A 25,911-nucleotide genomic window follows, 5' to 3' on the forward strand; every position below is an offset into this window, starting at 1 on the left:
CCCCCACCCAAAAAAAAAAAAAAAGATAGGTTAACTAATAGTACTAGTTATGACTTATGACTAATCAAGGCCGAAATTAGAGGAGTTTTCACTTTTTCGGTCCAACTAAATTAGTCTATTTCGCATTCACACTACGCATGAATGAGATAGAGTTAAGAGTTTAAAGATGAGAATTAAGCTTTTGTTTGAAGCAAACCCCAAATTATTATCATGTATAATCATCACACATGAAAACGCGTCAAATGCGCCCCCAACACGGGAACATTGCAAAATAAAATAAAAAAATAAAAAAAAAAGCACAACTTAACTAGTCGAAAAAGAAATTTTCTACTACCCAAGTTGCAAACAGTACTAAAAAATTTCACACATACCCGGTGAAGCTTTTTTTCCCGCGTTGTTCTTATTTAAGGCCGCCCTGTCTTGTCCACTGGTAGCCACACTTCCCACTGTGACCCAAAACAACTGACTCTTTTCCGCCCCAAAATTTGGTAATGCTGTTGATGTTACATTTCCCTGTTCTAACGTTCTATCTAATTTTGGTATTGTTTTGTACTATGACTAATGGGGTTGCTTTGTTTGGCAGATCCAATGGAAAAATCAGCTTTGCTGCTAATGCTCCATGTGTTTTGTGGAGTTTTGGCACTTTTCAGTGTTTCTCTGGTGACAGCAGATGACCCATATAAGTATTTTACATGGACTGTGACATATGGGACTCATTCTCCTCTGGGTGTACCCCAACAGGTTGGCGTTGAATCTTAGTCTTGGATTGTTGACTAAGAGTTGGGGGGTTTTTGGTTTTCTAATGTTATATGGTGTTTGATTTTTGTAGGTAATCCTTATCAATGGTCAGTTTCCTGGTCCTAGACTTGATGTGGTAACTAATGACAACATCATCCTCAACCTCATTAACAAACTGGATGAGCCTTTCCTATTGACATGGTGAGTAACTGAGTATTGCTGTGTCTATGACTTGCCCCTTTTATGTTACGCAGATCTGGGCTCAAGGTTCTCATTTTTTTCTATGCTGCTCACATGCCAGTGTTTTGTTTTTTGTTTTATAAATTCCTAATTAGTTTGTTAAGGATCGACCCCAAAATTTTTGGAACTAAGGCTTTGGTTTTTGTTTTATGAAGTTTGGGGAAAGGCAACAATGTACCTTCTTTGAGTAGCTTTGCCTTTCGAGTTTTGATAGTTTCTTTGGTATTATAAGTTTCAAATTTGGAAAGTTTCAGACTTTCAGTAACTTAAAATACTAGTCTACCTTTAAAATTGACAATGACGGTTCTGTGTGCTAGTTTTAATAATCCAGCGACCTTTGATAATTTACCCCACCCAAGAATATCAAGAGATTTTTGTTTTCTTGGATTTAACTTGATTAAAAATCTGATTGTTTCAAAATCCCAATTTCTTCTATTTTCTAATTTGGTGCTTAGCTTTGTCAAATTGAACTGAGAAATTCACTAACAGCAAATGTTAAAATGCTGTAGTTTTGTAAAATGGAGTAGTACTAGTATGATATGAAATTTGCATTTGCAGTTTCTTTACCTTCATACCAGATAATGTCGTTGCGGCATAGTACTGATAACTTGTTTTATGACAAATAGGAATGGTATTAAACAAAGGAAGAACTCATGGCAAGATGGAGTGTTAGGTACCAATTGCCCTATCCCTCCAAATTCGAACTTCACTTACAAGTTTCAACCCAAGGATCAGATTGGAACGTTCACCTATTTCCCGTCTATTCTACTGCACAAAGCTTCTGGAGGGTTTGGAGGACTCAATGTCTATGAGAGACCTCTGATACCAATCCCGTTTCCAACTCCTGATGGAGATTTCACTTTACTTGCCGGTGATTGGTTCAAAACCAACCGTAAGGTCAGTAAGATACAATGTTTTTTCTTTGTTTGAATGCACTCATATTTCATTGACACTGCTATCCTTATAGAAATGGCACTCTTTATGTGCATTTGTTTGATGGATGATTACATTAGGCTCTATGTTTACTACCAAAAATCCACTTCTCCTAGCCATTTTGCCCGAGAATTTTCTATAATCAGTCCAGAAAATGCCAAAACAATGCTCTAGGATGTCAACATTTCAATAGGAATTGTGAATCTATCCAGGGCCACGGGTTTCTGTCATTTGAGCCAATAAAAGCTGTGTAAAGCTCTTTCTTACTCTTCATCTGTGACAGAAGCATTGCACATCAAACAGCTACTAGCTAGTTAAGCTTATTGGTTGTAGGTCATCCCACTTTTCTTGCAAAATTTCTATCGAAGAGACCATTCTTCCGTTGTATTTCTCTCATTTTTTTGGGACTTGAGCCCTGTGTGGTAGTTCAGAAACTGCTAGACATAATGTAGGTTTGAAACGTGTTTTTAATCTTCCAAGTTTCTCTTTTCTTTTCCTTTGACATCTCAGCATTCAATACAATACAGTATAGGTTAATATTGTGAGCCTACTTGGGTCTTTAGATCATATAGCCAGCCATCATTTAATTCTGAAGGAAAACATTGCTTTAGTGCTACGTGCTACTTGGAAAAAGTAGAATGTGACAACTTTTACCTATTGTGTAATACTCCTAATGGCTTGTTTAGACCTCTCATAATAATTTCTCATGATGTTTGCAGACATTGCAGCAATCTTTGGACTCAGGGAAATCTCTTCCCTTCCCTGATGGTATCCTTATAAATGGCCAGGCTCAAAATACCTTCAACGGTGATCAAGGTCATCCTCAATAATTGATTTGCTATATTCTTGATTCATTGAAGAACAATTTAGCACTGCTTGGCCTATTTCGACTTCTTAAGTAACTCTCACATTCACTCTTATAAAAAATACTTTTCTAACATCTATATGCTTCTTATGTTTTCAGGTAAAACCTACATGTTCAGGATCTCAAACGTGGGCTTATCAACCTCGTTGAACTTTAGAATTCAGGGCCATTCACTGAAGTTAGTTGAGGTCGAAGGCTCTCATACCGTTCAAGACACATATGACTCTCTTGATGTACATGTTGGCCAATCCGTGGCTGTCTTAGTAACCTTAAATCAGACTCCAAAGGACTACTACATTGTTGCATCCACACGATTCACTAAGCCAGTTCTTTCAGCAAGTGCAGTTTTACACTACGCGAACTCTCAGACCCCCGTCTCTGGACCCTTGCCGGCTGGTCCTACTTACCAAGTACACTGGTCTATGAAGCAAGCCAGAACCTTCAGGTATGCAATAAGAAAGACCTTTGCAAAATAAGCCTAAGAGTATAATGATTTTATAGTGTAATGCTTTGGTTTTGTTGTTCTAAACTTTGTTCTCCTTATAGGTGGAATTTGACAGCAAGTGCAGCTAGGCCTAACCCTCAGGGCTCATACCATTATGGGACAATAAAACCTGTAAAGACGATTGTGTTGGCCAACTCAGCCCCTTTAATTAATGGAAAACAGCGATATGCTGTTAACAGGGTCTCCTACATTAATGCTGACACCCCTCTGAAACTTGCTGATTATTTCAACATCCCTGGCATCTTCAGCTTGGATTCCATCCAAAGTCTTCCCTCTGATGGTCCAGCATATTTAGCTACCTCTGTTATTCCAGCCTCCCTTCATGATTTTATTGAAGTTGTTTTCCAGAACAATGAAAAAACCATTCAGTCTTGGCATCTTGATGGCTATGATTTTTGGGTTGTTGGGTAAGTTAGTTTCTTCATTGGTCTTTTAATTCTAGTGAGTTTAGGTAGGTTGTACTAATTATCATTTCAACAAATGCAGTTATGGTTCCGGACAGTGGACACAAGCCAAGAGAAGCACTTATAATCTGGTTGATGCTCTAACTCGACATACTGCTCAGGTAAATTAACCAATCTTGATGTACTGTTCCCTTGTTATTTGTCCATATCGTAGTGGGAAATGCCTTGTCTATTATTCGCTGCTGAAAAGGGTCTTTTTTTTATTGACTGAAAGTGAAAATTCAACACATAATCACTTTGGGGAGGCAGTATCTAGTACACACATTGCACGCAAAGGGTTCCTCACAACAGGGGATGTAAATGGCTGTGTGAATCCCACTTGTTGTATACAATGGTTGCACTAGATACTCTCTGCACTTTGAGGAGGGATCTAATCATCCTCAATTCAGAAACAGAGAAATTAAACCATAGAAAACACACACTCATACACACATAACAACAACCAAGTCTGATTCCCAAAATTATTGGGATCAACTATGGAACCTCAACTTACTAGTCAAAGTCGACCAATACAGAATATAATAGATAATTCATATTGTGTTGAATTGACTCAACAAACATTTTTATGTAAACAAATATATAAATATATATATATATATATATATATATATATATATATTTACTTGGAATTGTTGGTTGCTTCTTATACTGCATTGGACAAGACATATATATCAGTCAACATATTTTGCTAAGAGCACAAGTTGTTCATGACAAAACTTAAATAAATAAAAAAAAATGAAATGCTTGCTTGAGCAAACATCTACGGACGGCACCTCTATCTAGTCATTTTATAAAAATGTCCTTTGGATTCTTGTTAAGAATAGCACATTAGATGGTTTCCATCAATATAAGTCACCATGAGGATAAGACGGTGCACAATATAGCTTGGCAGATCCAGTATCATCCTTATGTTATCCATTGACTGTTCAACTTAGATATTAGCTATAAAGGTCACAAGAAGTAATTCAATGACTGTATGGCTATTTTTATATGATTCTTTTATATTCTTTTCCTAATATGCTTTGCATATTCCTGCAGGTGTATCCAAACTCTTGGACCTCAATATTGATCTCCTTGGACAATCAAGGTATGTGGAACTGCAGGTCTGCAATATGGGATAGGCAGTACCTTGGGCAACAATTCTATCTCAGAGTCTGGAATGCAGCCCACAACCTTGCCAATGAATATGACATTCCATCTAATGCTTTACTTTGTGGCAAAGCCGTGGGAATGAAGCCTTAGTACGACCCACTATTTATTTGAAGTATTTTTCCTTTCAATATATTTTTCTTTTCCAGTCATGAGGGTTTGACTACAAGACAACACACAAAGAAAGGGAGAAAAAAATAGGGTTATTTAGTTGTACGGGGCTCTATTTGTATGTCTCATAAATTTTTTAGATGAATTTACTTTTGCTTGTATGATTGTGTCATTTGTAAATGTTTGGATGATTGGATCCATTTTATTCTGGAAGTTTGTAGTTCTATAAATTTATAACTTTGAAATTACAATGTCAACTACCTATGCAATTCCATTGATCCAAGAAATTATTGGGTGCACTGAGTGGACCATGATCCACCAACTTAATAAATAAATGCCACATATTTTAAATAGTTAAGTCAGATCATAATGAAACAAAGCCTAAAAATCCGATCTTTCTTTAATGCCGTTTGGAAAATTGGCATTAGAGTTGGATATATATATATATATATATATGTATATATATATATATATACACCACTCATTTATTGTTCTTGGGTTTCCTTGCTCAACTATGACAGATTGATTTTCCCTTTCTCTTTTTTTTGGGTACTCCCAATCCCTTGTGATCCAATCGTTTCGTTTGGTTTCGTATTAAAGATGTGAAACTATTCCGTGCATCTAACGTGGATACTCCACTTCACCCTATGCTTTAACAATCATAGGTTGACACGGTTTTTTTTTTTCCCCATAATGTAACCAAAATATAGAAGAAAAAAAAAAAATCCAAAATACATTGTTGATCTATAAAATTTACCTATTAAGTGGTTTGATCCTTGAGAGTGCTATTAGTCTCTAAAGTTTAAAAAATAAGCAGTTTTAGTTCCTAAAATTTCAAGTGAGTGTTGTTGATTCTTGAAATTAAAAAAAAAGTGTTATTAATCCCCAAAATTTCAATATTAGTTAATTTGAACATACCATTTTAAGATTACTATATATATATATATATATATATATATATATATATATATATATATATGTGTGTGTGTGTGTGTGTGTATGTATGTATGTATATAACCCTCATATTTACTCATCATCAATGAAATAATATGAATCAAATCAAAACAGCTGCCTTAGGCATTTTTTAAATGAGCAAACCGAAATTTGACCGAAATGATTAACTAGAATTGGAAGAAATGACCTAGAATGGACTGAAATTTATCTTGAGTGGGTTTCTTGTTTCAATTTTCTTACTGGTACGGTATATTTTGTTGGAATGGAACACAATCCATAATAATGGGAGAAAAGAAAACGTTGGGGGTGGAAGACTAATTTCCATTGTTTAGTTCCATCGATGGAAAAGAAATGTAGAAGAATTGGAGAGAATAACTTAATGGTTAAGCCCACATTCCTTAGTAGCCTAAATTGGACAGAAGGGGAAGGGAAACCAAAATAACAAAAATATTGGATAACTAATTTGAAAATGTTTTGGGGGATAAATTTACAAATATATCCTTAGTTTTGCTAAACCAAAAGATTAAAAAAATGTCAGATATACATAAGGGGCATAAAGGTAAAAATATACATATTTCCTTCCCTTTCACTTTACAAACCTAACTAAGAAAAGATGGATTAGATTTTATCCTTATTTCCTTTTCTTCTTATAATTAAATACATGTATGGAAAATAATTTGCTTTTCGTATTCCCTTTCTCTTCCTTTTTTCGTTTCTCTTCCCTCCCTAGCTACAACCAAACAAGGTATAAAATATTTATTGTAAATAAGTGATTTAAATATTCCATATTTTTTGGAACAAATATGATATGATTTGGATTAATGGTATCCACTTCATGATGATTGTTTTTTACTATCACAATGAGATACCAATAAGTTCTTTTTTACCGTAGGCAAGATTCAATTCCTGCTATATCCAACGATAAGAGATTTTATCAATTAAGTTAAATGAAATTCACGTAACAACAAGTCTTCCAACGCATATGCATCATCATCTTTAACTATTTTTCTTTATTCTACCGGTCTTGAATTGTTGCTACCTTTAGTTAATACTTAATAGTTATTTCTTGTTTTCTACAGGTTGGCACATTAGCAGGAGTTATTTCTAAATGCAACTTCAAAAGCGCCCATGTAAACGCCAGAAAGTGAGAATACCATAGGGAAGATTACAAAACAACATGATTGTATTTGGTTTTAATAAAATCCACCATAGGCACGTGATGAGAATTTAAGATCACATGTTGGGAATTAAATTGGTCTACTGGTGTTTAGGATACATGATTTGTAATTTTATCTTGTGTTCCCCATGAGATCTGTTCTTGGGATGCATTAATGAAATATCTAGTTGACTTGCCCATGAATAAAGCTTCTAATATATAGTTGAAGATTGAGTTAAACAGAGGGTTCCTCTTATCATATTTCTTCCACCAATCCGTACAATACGTAAAAACAACTTGACATATGCAACATTCCAATTTTCGGAACGACATGACTTAGCTTTATGTCATAACGTGAGTTCAATGTGGAAGTGGAAGACACAACATTGGCCAATATGATCAAGATAGTACTAATCTTCATTCAATTTGCTTAAAGCCTATAAAGTCAGCTATTTTTTATTAGTTCTTCTACGATTACACACTTTGTCTCAATTTGATAACAATTGCAATCGTTGAACTATTAACTTTCACATGAAATTTGACACATGAATTGTGTCTATCAACTTTCATTTTATTTTTTTTATTGATTCATATATATGGTATCTTTCTAATAATACGTTAATTTAAAACTATTTTCTAAGAGAGAGTCACACTCTTTGTTTAAATTAATGAAATTTAGGTCAATAATCTATGTATCTATCTATATATATACACACACCCTACGCTAGCTGTTGGCAATGGTGGTAGAGAGGGTGGAACCTTGGTGGAGGAGGAGGTGAGCTAATTAGAGAGAGAAAGTCAAGTGAGAACTTTCTGGATTAGGGGGAAAGGTGTGAAAATTTTAAAAAATAGAATATAATGTGACATGGAGATGGGTAATCGATCTATTTTTAAAATATCAATGACTTGACATTAAGTAGAGCCTTCTTGGATATCAAAAAAAAAAAGTAGAGCCTTTTTCACCATTAAATGAAAATCTACTGTTTAATTCAAACTATCTCAAACAAATATTGAATTTACATCCAATTTAGACTTTTAAAGTATTCAATACTGGTCACATAATATGAATCAAACAAAAAAAAAATACTGGTCACATAAAAAAAAGTATTCAAAATTGGAAAATAAATTTTCTTATTAATTAATTTTATATAATCTTACCTAAAAAAAATCTAATCAAAAGTTATATAGGTAAAAAATTGGGTCAATAAGTTATATGTATATATGTGTGTGTGTAATATTTAATGTTTTTATATTATGCTTGACCCTTGAACGAAATTTTTTTTTACTTTGATTATATTTTCATTCCTAAAAAAATAATAAATAAATTAAAGAACAAATAAACAACCGAAAAAAAAAGGAAACAAATAAACAAAAGAATGTGAATAATTAAATCACATAAAATAATTAAAACACCCTTTTAGTTTTAACTAGATTGTCTTGGTTAGATGATGATAATTTTTTTAACAAAACAAAAATTATAAGCAAGGGAGTAAATGTCATTTCTAAAAATAGAAGGGGGCTTTTGACATTTCACCAAATAATAAGGGATTTCATAAAATTTAGGATAAACTACGTATTTGGTTCTTAACCTTTACGTCATTTATCAATTTGGTTCCTGACCTTTTAAATGTATCAATTTGGTCTCTAACCTTTTAGTATTGTGTAAAAAAGGTCATTACCGTTAAGTAATAGATGAAAAACAATGATTTGGCTAACAATTAAAATAAAATAATATTTTTATGCCACATGTATTGTCATGTCAGCATAAACTTACTCAAAAAAAAGTTAGGTTAATTTTCAGGATTGAAATTATCTTTTTCATTCATTTAATTTTACATTGCTTTCTTGGGAACCATACAGGGGTTAAAAACCTAGAATTGAAAGCTCAACTTCCTTCTTCTTTTGCCATTATTTTCCTAGCAACCAAAACTAAAAAACAACTTTGAAGTTCAAGAAGGCTCTAACACAACCCACCTTGTTTATATTTGAATAGGAAGGAGGAAGGGAAGTGGAATGAGAGTGATTTGGGGCTGAGAAAGGGAGCTACGGGAGCAAAAAGATGAAAGATTAAAATGAAGAGTCGCTGAATGCATTGGAAATTGTGGTGAAGGAGGAGAGTAGGAATATCCAAAAAGAGGTTTTAGGTTCCAATCGTGGGTTTGCCGTGACATGTGCCTTGCCATCACCGACAAAGAAGATAAAGGATTTGGATTGGGATGATAGCATTGGTTATTTCATCAATAACAACATTTGGTAATGGTAAAGAAAAATATAGAGAGAGAATGATTTGGAGTAATATTGTAAATATGCTTTAGTTCGGATTGATTCTTTGTGATATTATTAGTCGTAGTTTTAGTGAAGCTAGATTAGCTTCTTTGTGAAGATCTGGATTTGCTTTGTTAGATTTTCTAGGTTTCACTTCTTCCAAAAGGTCACCTTAATTAGTTTTAATAGTAATATTTTTTTTAAGGGTTTAGTTATCACTGGAGTGGGATGTAAAGAGAGGCTTCCTAAGCTTCTAAGTTGGCTTTTTCTTGTTTGGTTGCAAGGAAAATAAGGGAAGAAAATGAGGTTGAGCTTTCAATTCTGGGTTTTTAACCCCTATTTGGTTCCCAAGAAAACAAAGAAAAATGAAATAGATGAAAAAGATAATTTCAATTCAGAAAAAATTAACATTAAAGCTTAGTTTGGATAGTGCGTTTTGTGGCCACGTCTTGAGATTCTGCGTTTTTTTTTTTTTTTTTCTTTTCAACGTGCATGAACAGTAACCCGTACTGTTCATGCACGTTATTTTTACTGTGCGGGTGACCAATTTCACTGTTCACGCACTGTAGCTACACTGTTTATGCACTGTTCATGGGACCCACAAGCACTTTATTCAGAAAAAAAAATATTAAAAATGGGTCCCACAATACTATTCACACATTTAAAAATTATTTTGCTACAGTGTTTTCAGTTTTCAGTTTTCAGTAATAAGCTCTATCCAAACGAACCCTAAGCTTTTTAAAAAATAAAGTGTATGTTGACATGGAAATACATGTGGCATAAAAATATTATTTTATTTTGACCGTTAGCTATGTCATCATTTTTCATCCATTATTTAATAGTAGGGACCTTTTTTACTCAATAACGAAAGGTTAGGGACCAAATTGATACGTTTAAAAGGTCAGTGACTAAATTGACAAATGACATAAAAGTTAGGGATCAAATACGTAGTTTACTCTAAAATTTACTTTGAAAAGTGTTAAAGATAATATTATTTATGTTAATTTATTATGCATCTGATGCAAGAGGCCCAATTATATACCCAATCCATGTACACATAACCCCAATTCTTATTTTCCAATATATACCCTCTAGGGTTCATTGTATGGTCACTTGAGTATATAGTAACAATGTAGCCATCAAGAGCTTTCTTCATTAATGTTGGTAGTCAAGCCAAATCATTTAATTTTTCATAATTTTTTGTTTTATGCTTTAGCTCACCACAATACTTTGTTTTTCATCTTTAATTTCAACATGGTATCAAAGCCAACAATCTTAGCTTGTCCTTCTAATCCACTAAACTCACGCTAGTTTTCAAATTCGAAAATCAGCCAAATTCGGTAATAAGAAATTGCATATCCAATCAAACTCCCACAATTGCGCCACCGTCTTCACCAAGCAAGTCGTTATCTCGGTTCCTCCTCCCACTAGCATCTCAAATTCCCCATTATAGCCACTCTCAAGTCACCAAACCAACCTCAAATGCCGTCACTATCATAGATTGAAAACCCACAAAGTTGCACCACCTCTCTCTCAAATCAATGCAATTTAATTGACTTTCACGCAAAATGAACTACACCAAAAACTTCCTCGGCCTCAATCAAGCAAACCTAGTCTCACCAGTTGTCGGAAACTACTCCACGCATTGTTGCACACTCTTGAAAAGTCCCCATGCACCTCACAAGGTTCACTGGTCATACGCCACTCCAAATCCCTGATGTGATCAATGACATGCCACATGCCAAGCTAGCAACTCTTCTCTCTCAGATAGATCCAAACTGCGAATCGGACCTCTTAACTAGATCCTCTAGACCGATTGACTAGGGGTGGCAATAATCGTCTCACGTGCCCCTAATGAAATAGGAAATATGAGGCGCACGCATGTGTGTATGTGCGCACGCGCATGTGTGTGTGTACAGCCTTCAAATTTAAATTTATGATGTCTTTTCGGTATTGTATTTTTGAAATTTTTATTTTTATTTTTTAAGATTTAATTTTTGTATTATTGGATTGAAATGTTTTTGTGTTTTTTAATACTCAATTGTTGTATTGTTGTACTTTGAGAATGTTTTGTAATGTTAGAACTTTTTTTTTTTTTTTAACGTTTTATGAGTTTAAATTTAATGTATGGTATATTTTAAATAAAATTTTAGCAAATTATATATAAAAAAAATTAAGTGTGGCGAGACGGAATGGATATCAATGCTTACTAAGATAAGGTGGATCCAATCAACTTGAGCACAAAGTAACATGATAGCCGTCATATTAAACCATGTAATTATTTGTGTTCTTTCTTTTTTATGCTTCCAATCACCACAATATATATATATATATATATATATATATATATATATATATATATATATATATATATATTCATCTCTAATTTGACCCAAAAGAAAGAGATAATAAAAAAAATAAAAAATAAAAAAAACCTACTTAAATCAATTTGATCTTGTAAAAAGCCAGGGGGCGGGAAAGGAGTAAGAAAAAAAAAACATTTAAAGTACCTGCAAAAGGAGAGAAAGCAATGAAAATTGAAGGCAGATCCAATCCACGCTACTCTTCCTTTGTCTTCGGTTTCTGCTTCCCTCATGTGACACTTCAATAAAAAAAATTTAAAAAAATTACCCTGTAATCAATTGGTCAACCAAGAAAAAAAAAACACAAAGAAAAAGAATATTTTGGGAAATCTCAATTTCTCTCACCTCGTTTACTTGAATTAATAGAACTAAATAACTAGCATTGCAATTAATGACGATCCGCTCTCGTCTCCGCCGCTCCCGCTTTCTTTACATCTTTCTTTCTCTCTAATCCATCACCGACAAATCTACGTCCAAGTACCAGCTCCACATATATACTTCCTTCACATTTTCACTAAACACACCAAATCAAATCATATAATAAGCAAAATTATTCACATTTTTATTAAACACACCAAATCAAATCATATAATAAGAAATTATATATGTGTATAACCGGTGCATATGTACGATATAATGAAAAACAATCACAATTATATAAATATATGAGTTCAAATTATATTTAGTGTAAGAGTTAGTGAGTTACACATTTTTTAAGTCATAGATATATATATATGAGTTACAATTTTATTGAGTTTTTAATGATTTATTTATATTAAGGACAAAATTTAAGTACAGTACCTTTGGTGTTATTTATTAGGTTTCCTTTTTAAGATTCAGCTATATGGTTACTTAATTAAAAATATACTTCCATCTCATGAGAAAAAATCTACATGACAGAATCTTAAAAGAGAAAACTAAAAAACAACACCTAAGTATTATATCTAAATCTTGTCCTTATATTAATTAAATCTTTTATCTTTTGCATAACATTAACTCACCTAAAATTATAAATAAATAAATAAAAGACAATTGACGCAAAATTAAACAACAAATTTTTCGACAGTTATGACTTTAAATAGTACCTACAAATTCTAATCATATTGGCAACTCATATATTATACTAATATTTTTCAGCTTGAATGAGTTGTGAAAGAGTATTCTTTTGATCACACAAAGAGTAGTATGTATTTTTTGTACCGGTTGTAATGAGAAGTATATTTGAGCATAAAGTGCGGCGCAAATGACACACTAGGTTCCTTGGTTCCCGTGTCCACGCTGGCACCGCCAAGATCTTTCAATTCTTCATCATGTGCATTTCCTTTTATATAAGGTCTTTATGATACGTAGTTGTAGTACATGTACAACAACTCTACCTGCTAGCTCCTTCGTTGAGGAAATTCATATTCTCTCGACTTGTGGTAAGCTTCTACTAGTTTATTGCTATTCCCAAGTTAGGCAATTAGTGGATAGTATAATCGTGCTGCTCTATTTGGTAGTCTTCGTTTTTGGAAGTTGGTTGGTTTTATAATTTCATTCACGTAAATTCATGTTAATTTGTATGGTTAAAGAATTGTATTTTTTTAACTCTTTTAACTAACTCCTAGAAAAATTCGTTTCTTCCCTGTAGAATTTTTAGATATCAATCACAAAGTTAGAGATTGATCATGTTGTATATATTTTATGGTTACAAGTTACAACCGTTCACATTTAAATTATAGTCAATGTAACATCGATCCATATAGGATACTTTGGACGAAAAAGTGTGTTTCTAGTCCAATTACATAGGATTTGTTTCACAGAATTATAGTTGAGTGATTTTGATTGCTTGTTCTCTTTTGCACATAAGCTTGAAGGAATATATCTATCTGATGCCATGAAGCAGGCCATTTTCCTCCATTTTTTTCTTGGAATATTGGCTTGTTTGAGTGGCTTCTGGGTGAATGCAGAAGACGCATATAGATATTTTACATGGGAAGTTACATACGGGACAATTTCTCCTCTTGGTGTACCCCAACAGGTTGGTGAATGTTGTCATTGTTACACATATATATATACACACACACACACGTTTGCTTTGAATGCATATCTTAATCTGTTTGCATAATTTTGTAGGGCATTCTCATCAATGGACTATTTCCTGGGCCAAATGTTGAATGCGTGACTAATGAGAACATAATTGTAAATGTCATCAACAAGCTGGACGAACCTTTCCTCATTACATGGTTAGTAATTTTCTTGCAAAGCAATGTAATAGAGGTTAAAGAAAATACAATTCCTTACATGGAAAACGTGTCATGAAATTTAGTGTGACAAAAACGATATTAAGAATATTACAAATTTTATTATATAATTCTTACAAATTTATGTGTTATTGGATTTAAGTCCAGTGTAATAGCTAAGATTATTACACCATACAATACCAACTTTAATGTGAGAGAAGAAGGCTAAAAAAGTAAAGAGATAAAAAAGTAGAATCTATTCTAACCAAAAAATAAAAGTAGAATTTAAGAGGTTAAATTATTATTTTTTGATCCAAATGCCGAGATCAAAAGTGCTATTAAAAAAAGTGTAAAAAGGGGGAAGGAAGAGTACATTTTTAAAACTAAGTATGTTATGTGATGTATAGTATGTGCAGAGTTTTTTTTTTTTTTCATCGTCATGGCTGGTTGTTAATAACTCCAATATTCTTTCTTCTTTCTTCTTTCTTCTTTAACTAAAATTTTCGACTGTTGGCGATTGTTTGTTTGTTATTTCCTATTTAATTTGTTGTCAAATATGTAATATGTTAATAAGAGACTATGATGGGGGCTCATGAGCATTAGTTTTTTGGTGGGACATCAGGAATGGTGTCAAACAGAGAAAGACATCATGGCAAGATGGAGTACTTGGGACCAATTGCCCAATCCCACCAAACTCAAACTGGACATACAAGTTTCAAGCCAAGGATCAGATTGGAACCTACAACTACTTCCCTTCCACTAAACTGCATAGAGCTGCTGGTGGTTTTGGGGGTTTCAATATTGCACAAAGGTCCGTCATATCAATCCCATATCCTCAACCTGATGGAGAATTTACACTGCTTGTTGCTGATTGGTACAAGACTAATTTCAAGGTTTGTATGTGATAAATATGCCTCCGTTTCTTCAATATTTTGTTACATAAAACCTTCTATTTGTATCTTCTTTAAAATCATGGTTAAAACTTTGTACTATTTCATTCAAAATGGTTATAACTGTCTTGCTTAGGAAAGGAAGTCAGGAACATAAATTTGTAGTGACTAGCCACAAAGACAATTGACATTTAACATTTGGATTCATTATTGAAATTCCAAAGATCAATAATCCTTGTAGTTTTTTTTTTTTTTTTTAACTTCCATTTCCTAATAAATTAGTATCACTATCACATTATTATACTTGTAATTCATGGCCAAGATTGCTCAATGCTCTAATACAAGTCATATTTGCAGGTATTGCAGCAAAAGTTGGATTCGGGCAATCCTCTTCCTCTGCCTGATGGTCTTCTCATAAATGGGCTTCATGAGGCAGCTATCTTCGCGGGTGAACCAGGTTATAATCATCATCAATTCTATTAGCTTTTGATTCTCTCATTATTGTATCTTAATTAGTGAAGTGCATTTATCTATTCAAGGAAAGTGTTCAACTAATTAGTATTGAGGCTTTGGCTTTGTTGGGTTATTTCAGGGAAAACCTACAAGTTCAGAGTGTCAAATGTGGGCATGGCAAATTCAATGAACTTTAGAATTCAGGGCCACTTACTTAAGCTTATTGAAGTAGAAGGAGCTCATACTCTCCAGGAGACTTACGAGTCTCTTGACATTCATGTGGGTCAATCTGTAGCTGTTTTGGTTACCTTACATGCGTCGCCCAAGGATTACTTCATTGTTGCTTCTACCCGTTTCACAAAGCCTATTCTCACTACCACCGCAATTCTTCGCTATGCTGGTTCCAACGTTGCTGCCTCTCAACCATTGCCTATTGGTCCAACTTATCAAATTCACTGGTCTATGAAGCAAGCCAGGACCATCAGGTATATGTCTTCTTAAGATTTTTTTTTTTTACCTATTTGTGAGCCACATATATGACTTGGTGGTAATTAATCGTCTCAATGCTTTTCAATTTTTGTGTTGGAAGGTTGAATTTGACAGCCAATGCAGCCAGGCCAAACCCTCAAGGGTCATTCCACTATGGGACCATACCGGTGGCGAGGACAATTATTTTAGAAAATACACAAGCTAAGATAAATGGAAAGCTACGTTATGCTGTCAATAGCATCTCCTACGAAGATCCAGCTACCCCATTGAAGCTCGCTGACTGGTTTAATATCCCTGGTGTCTTTGACTTAAACACAATCAAGGACAAGCCAACTTTTGGCCCTGCAATCCTTGGCACTTCTGTCATTGGAACCACCCTTCATGACTTTGTTGAAATCATCTTCCAAAACAATGAAACCGCTATTCAATCTTGGCATTTGGATGGATACAGTTTCTACGTTGTTGGGTAGGCCTTGATTTTATGATTAAGATTATCCGATAGTATACAAAGTATCATATAATTTTAAATTTTAAATGACATGATATTAGATATATATATATATATATATATATATATATATATATCTATTTTAAATAGAAAAAATCCCATAATTTAAAATTTAAAATTATGTAATACTTTATAGTAAGTTCCATGCACCTTGATATAAGGTGATTTTTTTTACTTTATAAATTTATATTGTTAAATTTATAGAGTATGATTTGCTTAACAACAAAATTATTTACCCTCTATTGGTCTCAAAAAATTCAGATATGGTTCTGGTCTGTGGACACCTGAATTTAGAAAACGCTACAATTTGAACGACGGTATCCCCAGACACACTGTTCAGGTAAATGAAGATTTTGTTACTGTTTACAATTCAGGCTCTCGTTGAACATCATGATTTTACTTTAATTAATTTCATTTCATTGTCAATTGTGTGCTTGCATTGCTATGTGTATTGACTCGTGGACACTCATATCCAAATGACAGGTGTATCCCTCGGGCTGGAGTGCAGTAATGGTGTCTTTGGACAACAAGGGCATGTGGAACTTGAGGTCCGCAATCTGGTCAAGGAATTATTTAGGACAGCAATTGTATGTCAGAGTATGGAACAATGAAAAAAGCCTCTTTACTGAGACTGACATCCCTCCCAATGCATTATTTTGTGGCCTGGCCAAGCCCTCATCGTAGAAAGATTTTTCATTGATTGTTGTAACTTTTTTTTTTCTATTTTTTTTTTTTTTAGTTTTAAATTTCAGTTACGAGGGTGTGACTGTCAAGTTATTTGAAAAAAAAAAAAAAAAAAGAAGAAGATAAAGAAGCAGCTAGAAGGGAAATAGGCTTAGAATGAGGGTAAGGAAATATTGTATTAGATTCTTCCTAATCATGATTATTAATAAACGTTTCCCCACCTTGTTTTTATTTTTTTCTGAAGTTTCAATGATTTCTCTCTCTTGGATCTCACAAGTTCTATGTCTTTGATGAAAAAGAGATTTTGGATCAGCCATCCTATACATTCAATTTTTCTTTTTCTTTTTTTTTCTTTTTTTATAATCAACAAATTTTATTAACAAATGAACCAGAAACTATAGATAAGAAACCAAAATCTTAACTTGCTCAAAAGTTAATATATCACAAAAAACCAAAGGGGTAGAGCCAAAAACAAAACAACCTAAATACTTATTTTTAAAAGACCAAAAAGCCAAAAATGGGTAGCTTGATTTGCCTCTCTAGGAACCCATTTGACCTAAATAGACTGACAAAGAGTTGCCAACTTGATAGTATCTGAACATAGAACCTAGATCCTTCATGGAGATGCAATGGATGGTCCATTAATAGTATCTATACAAATCTTTGCATCACTTTTAACAATATCTTGACCAATATTGTGTGAAACCAATTTCTGAGTTGCCCAATTGATTGTTTCAGCTTCAGCTTGGACAGGGATATTGGTTTCTACTCGTTTTGAGAGAACAAAAAATCAATGTCCTTCTCCAATCTCTAGCAACAATAGCAATATACGATCTATCACAGCCAACTGTGGTGTCACAATTAATCTTAATGACTCATTTCTTTGAATTAAACCAAGTTTTTTGCTTTTTATACATTTAATTTTACTAACCAAGTACATAGTGTGGCATGAAATAAGTTTTTCACATATACATGAGATAAGTAATTCTTTATTTTTTAAAATTCCACACCTCTCTCTTATCCTGAAAGTCCTCGCCTTCTCTCTAAGATCACCTCCTCCTCCAATAGCTCTATCATTTCGGCCGATCCCATCGACAGCTAGGTTGCATGAAGGCCATGTTTAGTCATGAGCAGAAGGAAAAAATGCTTGAGTAGTTTGGGGTGGAGACGTGGAGTATCCAGAAGCACTTTAATTTGTGCAAATACTACAAAAGCAAAAAGAAGAGTGGCAGGAATTGTAATTAAAGTGCAATGGAGGAGTATTTAGGTATGACAATCAATAACGCATACATCCATGGAGTATTCAGTTGTCCTATGTATCAAGTTTCCTAAAATGCCATTTAAAAAAAAATTATACTAATTATTTTTTCAAAACTAATATCTTCATAAAAAAATGACAATATCACTACAACAATGTTTATATACAGTCACAACAATATAGACACCGGTTTCAATTCACAAGAATATAAGTATAAATTAACGATATATAAAAAGAACCTTACGCTATGTTTGTTTCAGGATCAACATTTTCTGGAAAATAGTTCATTTTCCAAATAGCATTTTCTAGAAAATTATATCATTTTCCAGTGTTTGGTAATGAGCTTGAAAATGTTTTCTGGTGTTTAGTATGCAAATTTTTATTTTTATTTTTTATATTTCTGGTGTAATTTAAAACGTGTATATTATATAAACCAACTAATGTAATCAATATATATATATATATATAAAATAAAAAATAAAAAAAAACCAAGAATGAATTTGATTTTCATACTAAAATTTTGACAATAGATACAATTAAAATTAGTTGTCAAATTTTCATGATCTCTACCACTCATCTTGCTCATATATATGGACAGGAACGTCCACACACACACACACATATAATATATATATATATATAATTTTCATGATCTCTACCACTCATCTTGCTCATATATATGGACAGGAACGTCCACACACACACACACATATAATATATATATATATATATATATATATATATATATATATATATCAACTATTTGTCTATATACATAAAATTGACAGGAGAATACATCTTTAATAAGTACAAATAACAATAACTTTTAATTGTCTACTATTTTTGTTGGTACACTAATTGTCTACTATGGTCAACCACAAGCCTTTTATATTGCTCAAAATTATGTATTTATTTAATATATCTACATAATATATCATCACTACATAGTATCTGCATAATGTATTTGTCAACAAAAAAGATTATCTTATGTAAAATCAATTTAGAGCTATATAGGCACTATGTTTAAAACTTTCATCTTTTACTTACTTCATTCATTCATTCATTTTTTTTTTTAGTACTTTTATGTGCAAAAAAAACTTCTACCTGAAATCCATCAAACCAAAAATTTCTTAGAGAAAAAATAAAATTAAGTTTGAAATTCAAAGTAAAGAATTGGGATTTTGGTAGAGAAGAATGAAATAATTACCATTGCAAATATGTTCTCTTTTGCAAGTTGGTAGAGAGGAATGAAATAATTACTGAGCAATGAGAGAAAAAAATCTAATCAGAGAACTGCGTTATAAAGGAGAAGAGAAATATGGAGAGAGAGAGAGAGAGAGAGATCTATGGAAGAGGAGAGACCAGAGTTAGTAACAGTGAGGGTGTGAGCAACAAAAAAGAAAAGGGAAGAGAGAAAGAGTGAGAGAGCATATCGTGAGAGAGAGATTGTTTTCCAAAAAAATTTTTGGAAAACAACCTATAAAAAACAAGCCTTATTTTTATTAGGATTTTTCATTAATTAAAGATAGTTTTCCGTTGACCAGTTTTTTTCGTGCTACCAAATACTGAAAAATATGGAAAACTATCGTTACAGAAAGTTTTCCAGCAAAACAAATAGAGCATTAGTATCCTTAGATACAATTTGTCATTAAAAACAAAACCAAATTGCATAAAACAAAATATTACCTCATTTTAAAAGAAAATGCCAACAAGAATAAAGCCAGAGAAAAAACAGAAGTCAATACAACTAAACTTGTTGTGATGAGTGATGAAGGCGTAGGGTGTGGGAGAGAAGTTGGGACTATTATACATGTGCTTAGGGATTGTGATATAGCAACAAAGTTTTGGCTGGACATAGGAAATGGGAGATGTGATAACAAATTCTTCACATTGGATCTGTGCAGTTGGTTGAAAGATAATCTAAGATCCTCCACAGAGCTGGTGGAGGCCAATGTGCCGTGGGGGGTTTTATTTGCATTTGGTATATGGGGATTGTGGATGCAGCGAAACAAGAGAGTGCTTATGCAAGCCACACTGAATAGCAGATTGTGCAAAGAAGTGTATAACATGGTTTTGAGTTACCATTATTGTACTGGTCATGCTAAGCCTATGCGAACCAAGAGCCCAATCAATGTCAGATGGAACAAGCCAGAGATGAACTGGTATAAGCTGAACCCAAATGGGTTCGCCATGGGAAATCTAGGTAAGGCAGGTGGTGGAGGTATTATCCGGGATCATAATGGTGTGTGGATTTCTGGATTTAGAAGAGCCATTGGAATAGCAACAAGTGTAGAGGCAGAGCTATAGGCCTTAAGGGATGGTCTAAAAATTTGCAGCTCTTCAAACTTACTAGCAGTTGAGATAGAACTTGATGTCAAAGTTGTGATGGACTAGGTGTTGGGAAATATCACTAAAAATATTTCTCACTCTGCTCTTATATCGGACTGCAGGCAACTAATGGGGCAAATTCCTAATCTGAAGGTCAAGCACTGCTACAGGGAGGCAAATCAGTGCGCAGACAGACTAGCGAAAGTGGGTACAACTCAGCAGCAAGACTTTTTGTTATTATCTAGTCCCCCAATGAGCATTATTTTATTAATGTTGTATGATTCAGTTGGGGTATGTTATGAGAGGCTTGCCTCAACTCTTCAAATTTAAGTTACTGAAGTGAGTTCCGTTGTTTACCACACACAGAGAGAGAGAGAGAGAGAGAGAGAGAGAGAGAGAGAGAGAGAGAGAGAGAGAGAGAGAGAGAGAGAGAGAGAGAGAGAGAGCTGTTTTAATTTGCTTGGGTTTTTTAGGGATTTTTAATTTTATAATAATTTGATTGGGTTTTTAAGGGATTTTTAATTTATAATAATTTACTTGGATTTTTTAGGAATCTTTAATTTTATAACTATTACATAGATTAAGGAATAGCTATATGCCTAAGGAATCAAATAAATAAATTGTTATTCCTAAAGTATAAGTAATATTACAGAACCTATTACATTGTACCATTATGCTCTAACAGTATATAGAGTTTAAATTCTAATCTATTTTGATAAAAAAGAGGAACACCATCTTAATTTATTTGACCTATTCGAATCTCATAATTCTCTTATTATCCAACACCCATTCTCTTTCTCATCTCTATTTACCCCTTTGAACACTAGAATTATCTCCTTTATAGTTATATTTTTGAAAATTAGACTTGGCTCGTTAGATTGACTAGGTTAATTGAGAACTAACAACCAATCCAATTCTTTAACCCGAAAAAATCAAAATAATTTTCATTACCATTCATACCATGATCTCAACTCTCTCTCTCTCTCATGTTATCTAGTATGTTGCCATACATGAGCATCATCTCCAAAGTTGCCTATCGCTGCTAAATGAGGTGTATGATGACAGTGGAATGTTGTTTGGTTACATGGATAAGTTTATTTGATTACAGGAAATCATAAGACTAATTTTAGAATAGGATATCCCTATCATTGATTTTATTTATAATTATCCCTATATATTTTTTCTTAATAATATTAGGTATTCTAATATTACTATGCTCTGTTATCACTATTCAAAAGTTATTAATTTTTCTGATCATTTTTTAACAATTTCTCTATTTTTTATAAATATATATATTTGAATAATAATTTAACTAGTATTTATTAAATTAATTACGGCATCATTACAGTAATTTGAGCTTTAGATATTTCAATTGAAAATACCAAGAGGAAACAGTTGGATTAAAAAAATTACTAATCAAGATAATACCAATAGAACTATGCTAATCAAGAGGTTTTTTTTTTTTTTTTTCAAAGGAGGGTGGTGAGGAGGAGGATTTTTTTTTTAAAGATAATTTCAACTTATGGTGTTTCCACTTTTGATTGTTTTTTATTATCAAATCAAGACATCAATTAATTTTTGGTGTAAATGAAGATCAAATCTCATATCTCTTATTCGATAACAATAGACTTTACCAGTTTAAACATATTATTCAATTTTTTTAGGTTGTTAATTTGGGAACTTTCATTTTGGATGATATGTTACACCTTAAGTATCTTGTCTATGTGTTTAAATTTCTAGAATACCCATGTCATAATCATATTTAAACAAAAACTAGGGCTTCTATAATAATTTAGGTGGTGTTTTGGTTTCTAAATAATTTTTTTGGATGGTTAGAACTTAATTAAAGCTATGTGATATAAAATGATTTATAAAGTTATATTGGATTTCCAGAATATTTTAGTAGTTTAATAATCATGAATTATGAAGAAAATTATGTAGTCATCATAGTGCTTGATTATGTTTAGATTATACTATAATATTGTTTATAGTAAAATAAAAATAATTCTTAAAATATAGTTAAATATTATTTTATATGTTCAATCTTAGGTTAATTACCTCAATTTGGCATGTTTGATTAAACTCAAAAGTAAGATATATGGGAAATCCTATTTTCTTTCCCTTCTGTGCGTGCTTGTTTCTGAAAAATAAATAAATGGGAGTGTTTGAAGTAAGTTTGAACTTTTCAATAAATGAGATGAGATTGAAATTTGAGATGAACTTCCTACAATTTACTCGAGTTTGATATGTAACATATTTAAAGGAATAGAATTAAAAAGACTTTTGTATCCCAAACCCCACCACCATGTTTTATATAACACAAAAAAGCTTTTCTCTCCATCAAATTCCACAAGACTTTTGGAGAACCTTCATGCGTTACTATAAATTTTTTTTTTAATTTACTTCTAAAACTGTACGTTCTTCAGCCTTTCAATTATTGTTGACCACCAAGTCCCAGTCTTCATGGTTATGCAACAGAAAAGAACCAAAACTTATCATATATTTGGATTGGGGAGATGGGAAAGGAGATTCCAAACATCTCTAAGTGATAGCGATGAGGTCCGGAGCCTATAATATCAGTGATCAGTCCCCTAAAATCATAAATTAAATTTCTGTTCACCCATTTTAATCCACATCTTCCTAGAACCCTAGTCAAGATAGAGATGTCTTAACTAATTTTCTGCTAGAAAAAATAAAAGATTTAAATGAAACTCAAGCTACTATTAAAGTTTTTTTTTTTTTTTAATCAGGCCTAGTACTATCCATGCTCAACCTAGTAAATTGAATAGGCTGCCAAAATAAGAGAGAGATAGAGGTTTGAGTACTGGAAGGGAATAAAATGGAAGCCAATATTAAAGAAGCAAGGGAAGGGCAAGGACAGATCTTTACCATAAGGCTGCACAAGGAATCCTTATTACCAACACTGGGAATCAAATTGCTGTTTAAGGAAACTCTTTCCAAAGGCTGCTTTAGCACTTCATTCATCACTTTCTCGTAACAAAATACTGAACGAATCTTCATATGCCAGCCATAACACCACCACCACATCTTAATTAATCAAAAACCAAACCCTAAAGTTTTTGAGCCTATCAACACGATATTCGTTCCTCCAATTCTTGCTTATTCTTTCCATTATATTTTTTCTTGGGTCTCATAAGAAATAAGAGATACTAATACCTTATACTTTTTTTTAATACATTGTAAGTGGAAGAAGATTTGAACACCGAATTTAAGTATCTTTGTTGAAATCATCAAAAATTGAAGTGCTAGAAAAACCCTTTGACATGAATTTGCAACATCAAGACACATTTCAAAAAACCTAATATTTTCCATTTTTATCACTTCTTGGTCCTTGGTACACCCTCATAAGTAAACACACCTAAAAACACACATACAGATAGATTAAAAAAAAAAGTACTGATGCTACAGCCACTTTCATATACCACAACCCAAACAGACACCACAAGGTGCCGACAATCCTAATAAAGAAGGGAAAAAAAAGGGAACGAAAAGGAAAGAAAAGATTTCTAAGGATATGCACCATTAGTTGTTGGAAGATCAGACCAAGAAAATGCTGGATTCCAGTATCCCAATTCACCTCCAGCAACAGAAGCTGACTCCAAAATAGATGAGGAAGTTGAAGATGAAGAAGCCAAGTTGCTTAGAACCACTGGTGAGTGATCATGACCATAGTAATTACTTGATGATCTGAGCCTCTGATATAGTTCCTGAATCCCAGAACTACTGTTTTGAACTTCACCATTACTTACAAAACCATTTTGTTGTTGAGCTTGATGTTGATTGTTTCTCCAGAAAGAGCTGCATAGACCAAGAGAAGGGACCTGGCCATGGCCAAGAGGGTCCAAGCCCAGGGTTCGAGCATTTAATGCACCAGTTGAAACCACTGGCTCAGTCATCAAGTGGGATCCAACCATATTTCCTTCTTCCTTCACATGAACAGAATTAGACAAGGGACTAGGGCTATGGTTAGGGTTAGGGTTTTGAGTAGCTCTTAGTAAAGCCAAGAGATGAGAATTCTGTGGCGAACCCCACAGAATTGGGCTTGATGAAAGGTCATGATCGAAGCCGGTTCCGAGGCCTGACCTTCCAAACTCAGATGTTAAGGTCTTGATCTTGCTACAGCTTGACTTGGAAACTGAGGTTGAGATTGTACCATTCTTGTTCTTTCTGCAACCACCTCCAATTGGAACATTTCGGAGGGCACCACCTTTGGTCCAATAACGGCGACAAGTCTTGCAGAAGTGGCGAGGCTGAGTGAGGTTGTAGTTGTTGTAGTAACAGAACTTTGTGTTGGAAGAATCGCATCTTGGACACCTCAAGTTTTGGTTATCAGAATTTGATGTTGTTGTAGCTGTAGTAGCTGTTGTAGTTGAGGAAGAAGGAGATGGTGCAGGAGATGGAGAAGAAGGTGGAGTACTGGTTTGTAATACTACTCCATTAGTAGAGATTTTCCTCTCTCCTGCTATAAGGCCTGCACCTCCCAACAGTTCTTGGATCATCTTTTCTTCTTGTAGATCTACAACAATCCAAAAACAAGAAAAGCAAACAAGGGTTAGTCTTTTTGAGGAAGTGGAAAAGCTAAAGAAAGTAGTTTTTGTTGTGTATTAGTGTGCATGTGTCATCTATGTATGAAAGAGAGAGAGAGAGAGAAAGAAAGAGAGAGGTTGAATTACATGGCTTGCCTTTGCAAGTTCAGTGTGATTGGCTTTGTTGTTTGGCCAGTTTTTTGGTGGGTGTAAAAGAATAGAGGCTTGGAGGTGGGGAAGCTTTAATATATAGAAGAAACATGCAATGTGAAATAAAGCAACTACTTTAGACTATTTTAATACACAAGTGGTTTTTTGGATTTTGGAATTTGGTTGTTGGTGATTTTTGGGGGGAAGTGGTCTCTTTTGTCCATTTCCCAGTCTCCTCTTTTTAATCATGTATTTCTCTTATGAAAATCTAATTTGACAAGACCCCATTATTACCCTAATGATTCAATGACAGTCAGAAGAAAGATCAACGAATTGGTGGCTATAGCTAAGACCTATATATGTGCAACTTTTCTTTCATATTCTTCATGTTGGCCTTGAGAAGCCTAGTAATAGTAACGGATTTGTAAATTACAAGCACCTTTTCTTGCATAATTCTTCATCTGGTTCATGCCATGCCAAAACCACAATTATGATGTTCCTCTATTGCACAAAACAATGCTAAAACTCGGTTTCTAAAAAACCTCTAGAGTTTATATATATATTTCCATATACGTACTCCATTAATCAAATACAATTAATGATGTAAATTAATTAATATTATATTAGAAGTCTTGTGTC

At 33.3% G+C, this 25,911-nt stretch overlaps 3 protein-coding genes across 4 annotated transcripts; 2 read left to right on the forward strand and 1 right to left on the reverse strand.

Moving 5' to 3' along the window:
• The first annotated feature begins 248 nt into the window (after positions 1 to 248).
• Positions 249 to 5,262, forward strand: LOC142625765 (L-ascorbate oxidase homolog). The gene is made up of 9 exons (XM_075799476.1): positions 249 to 488; positions 584 to 741; positions 830 to 939; positions 1,605 to 1,875; positions 2,631 to 2,727; positions 2,876 to 3,221; positions 3,323 to 3,688; positions 3,768 to 3,846; positions 4,784 to 5,262. The coding sequence occupies exons 2-9, from the start codon at positions 589 to 591 to the stop codon at positions 4,985 to 4,987; spliced, it is 1,626 nt and encodes a 541-aa protein (XP_075655591.1). The 5' UTR covers positions 249 to 488; positions 584 to 588; the 3' UTR covers positions 4,988 to 5,262.
• A 7,855-nt stretch (positions 5,263 to 13,117) lies between these two features.
• Positions 13,118 to 17,135, forward strand: LOC142625996 (L-ascorbate oxidase homolog). The gene is made up of 9 exons (XM_075799753.1): positions 13,118 to 13,164; positions 13,593 to 13,763; positions 13,859 to 13,968; positions 14,588 to 14,858; positions 15,213 to 15,312; positions 15,448 to 15,793; positions 15,898 to 16,263; positions 16,567 to 16,645; positions 16,789 to 17,135. The coding sequence occupies exons 2-9, from the start codon at positions 13,620 to 13,622 to the stop codon at positions 16,987 to 16,989; spliced, it is 1,617 nt and encodes a 538-aa protein (XP_075655868.1). The 5' UTR covers positions 13,118 to 13,164; positions 13,593 to 13,619; the 3' UTR covers positions 16,990 to 17,135.
• A 6,748-nt stretch (positions 17,136 to 23,883) lies between these two features.
• LOC142623478 (uncharacterized) lies at positions 23,884 to 25,411 on the reverse strand. 2 transcript variants are annotated; one of them, XM_075796903.1, is made up of 2 exons: positions 25,270 to 25,411; positions 23,884 to 25,112 (listed from the first exon to the last, which is right to left on the reverse strand). In XM_075796903.1, exon 2 carries the CDS (start codon positions 25,093 to 25,095, stop codon positions 24,103 to 24,105), a length of 993 nt encoding a protein of 330 aa, XP_075653018.1. In that variant the 5' UTR covers positions 25,096 to 25,112; positions 25,270 to 25,411; the 3' UTR covers positions 23,884 to 24,102. The 2 variants fall into 2 exon arrangements, with proteins under 2 accessions (XP_075653018.1, XP_075653019.1); XM_075796904.1 differs by having other exon boundaries at positions 25,279 to 25,372.
• Positions 25,412 to 25,911: the final 500 nt, after the last annotated feature.

The sequence above is a fragment of the Castanea sativa genome, chromosome 2, assembly GCF_040712315.1.
Source record: "Castanea sativa cultivar Marrone di Chiusa Pesio chromosome 2, ASM4071231v1".
In the NCBI taxonomy this organism is placed as follows: domain Eukaryota; kingdom Viridiplantae; phylum Streptophyta; class Magnoliopsida; order Fagales; family Fagaceae; genus Castanea; species Castanea sativa.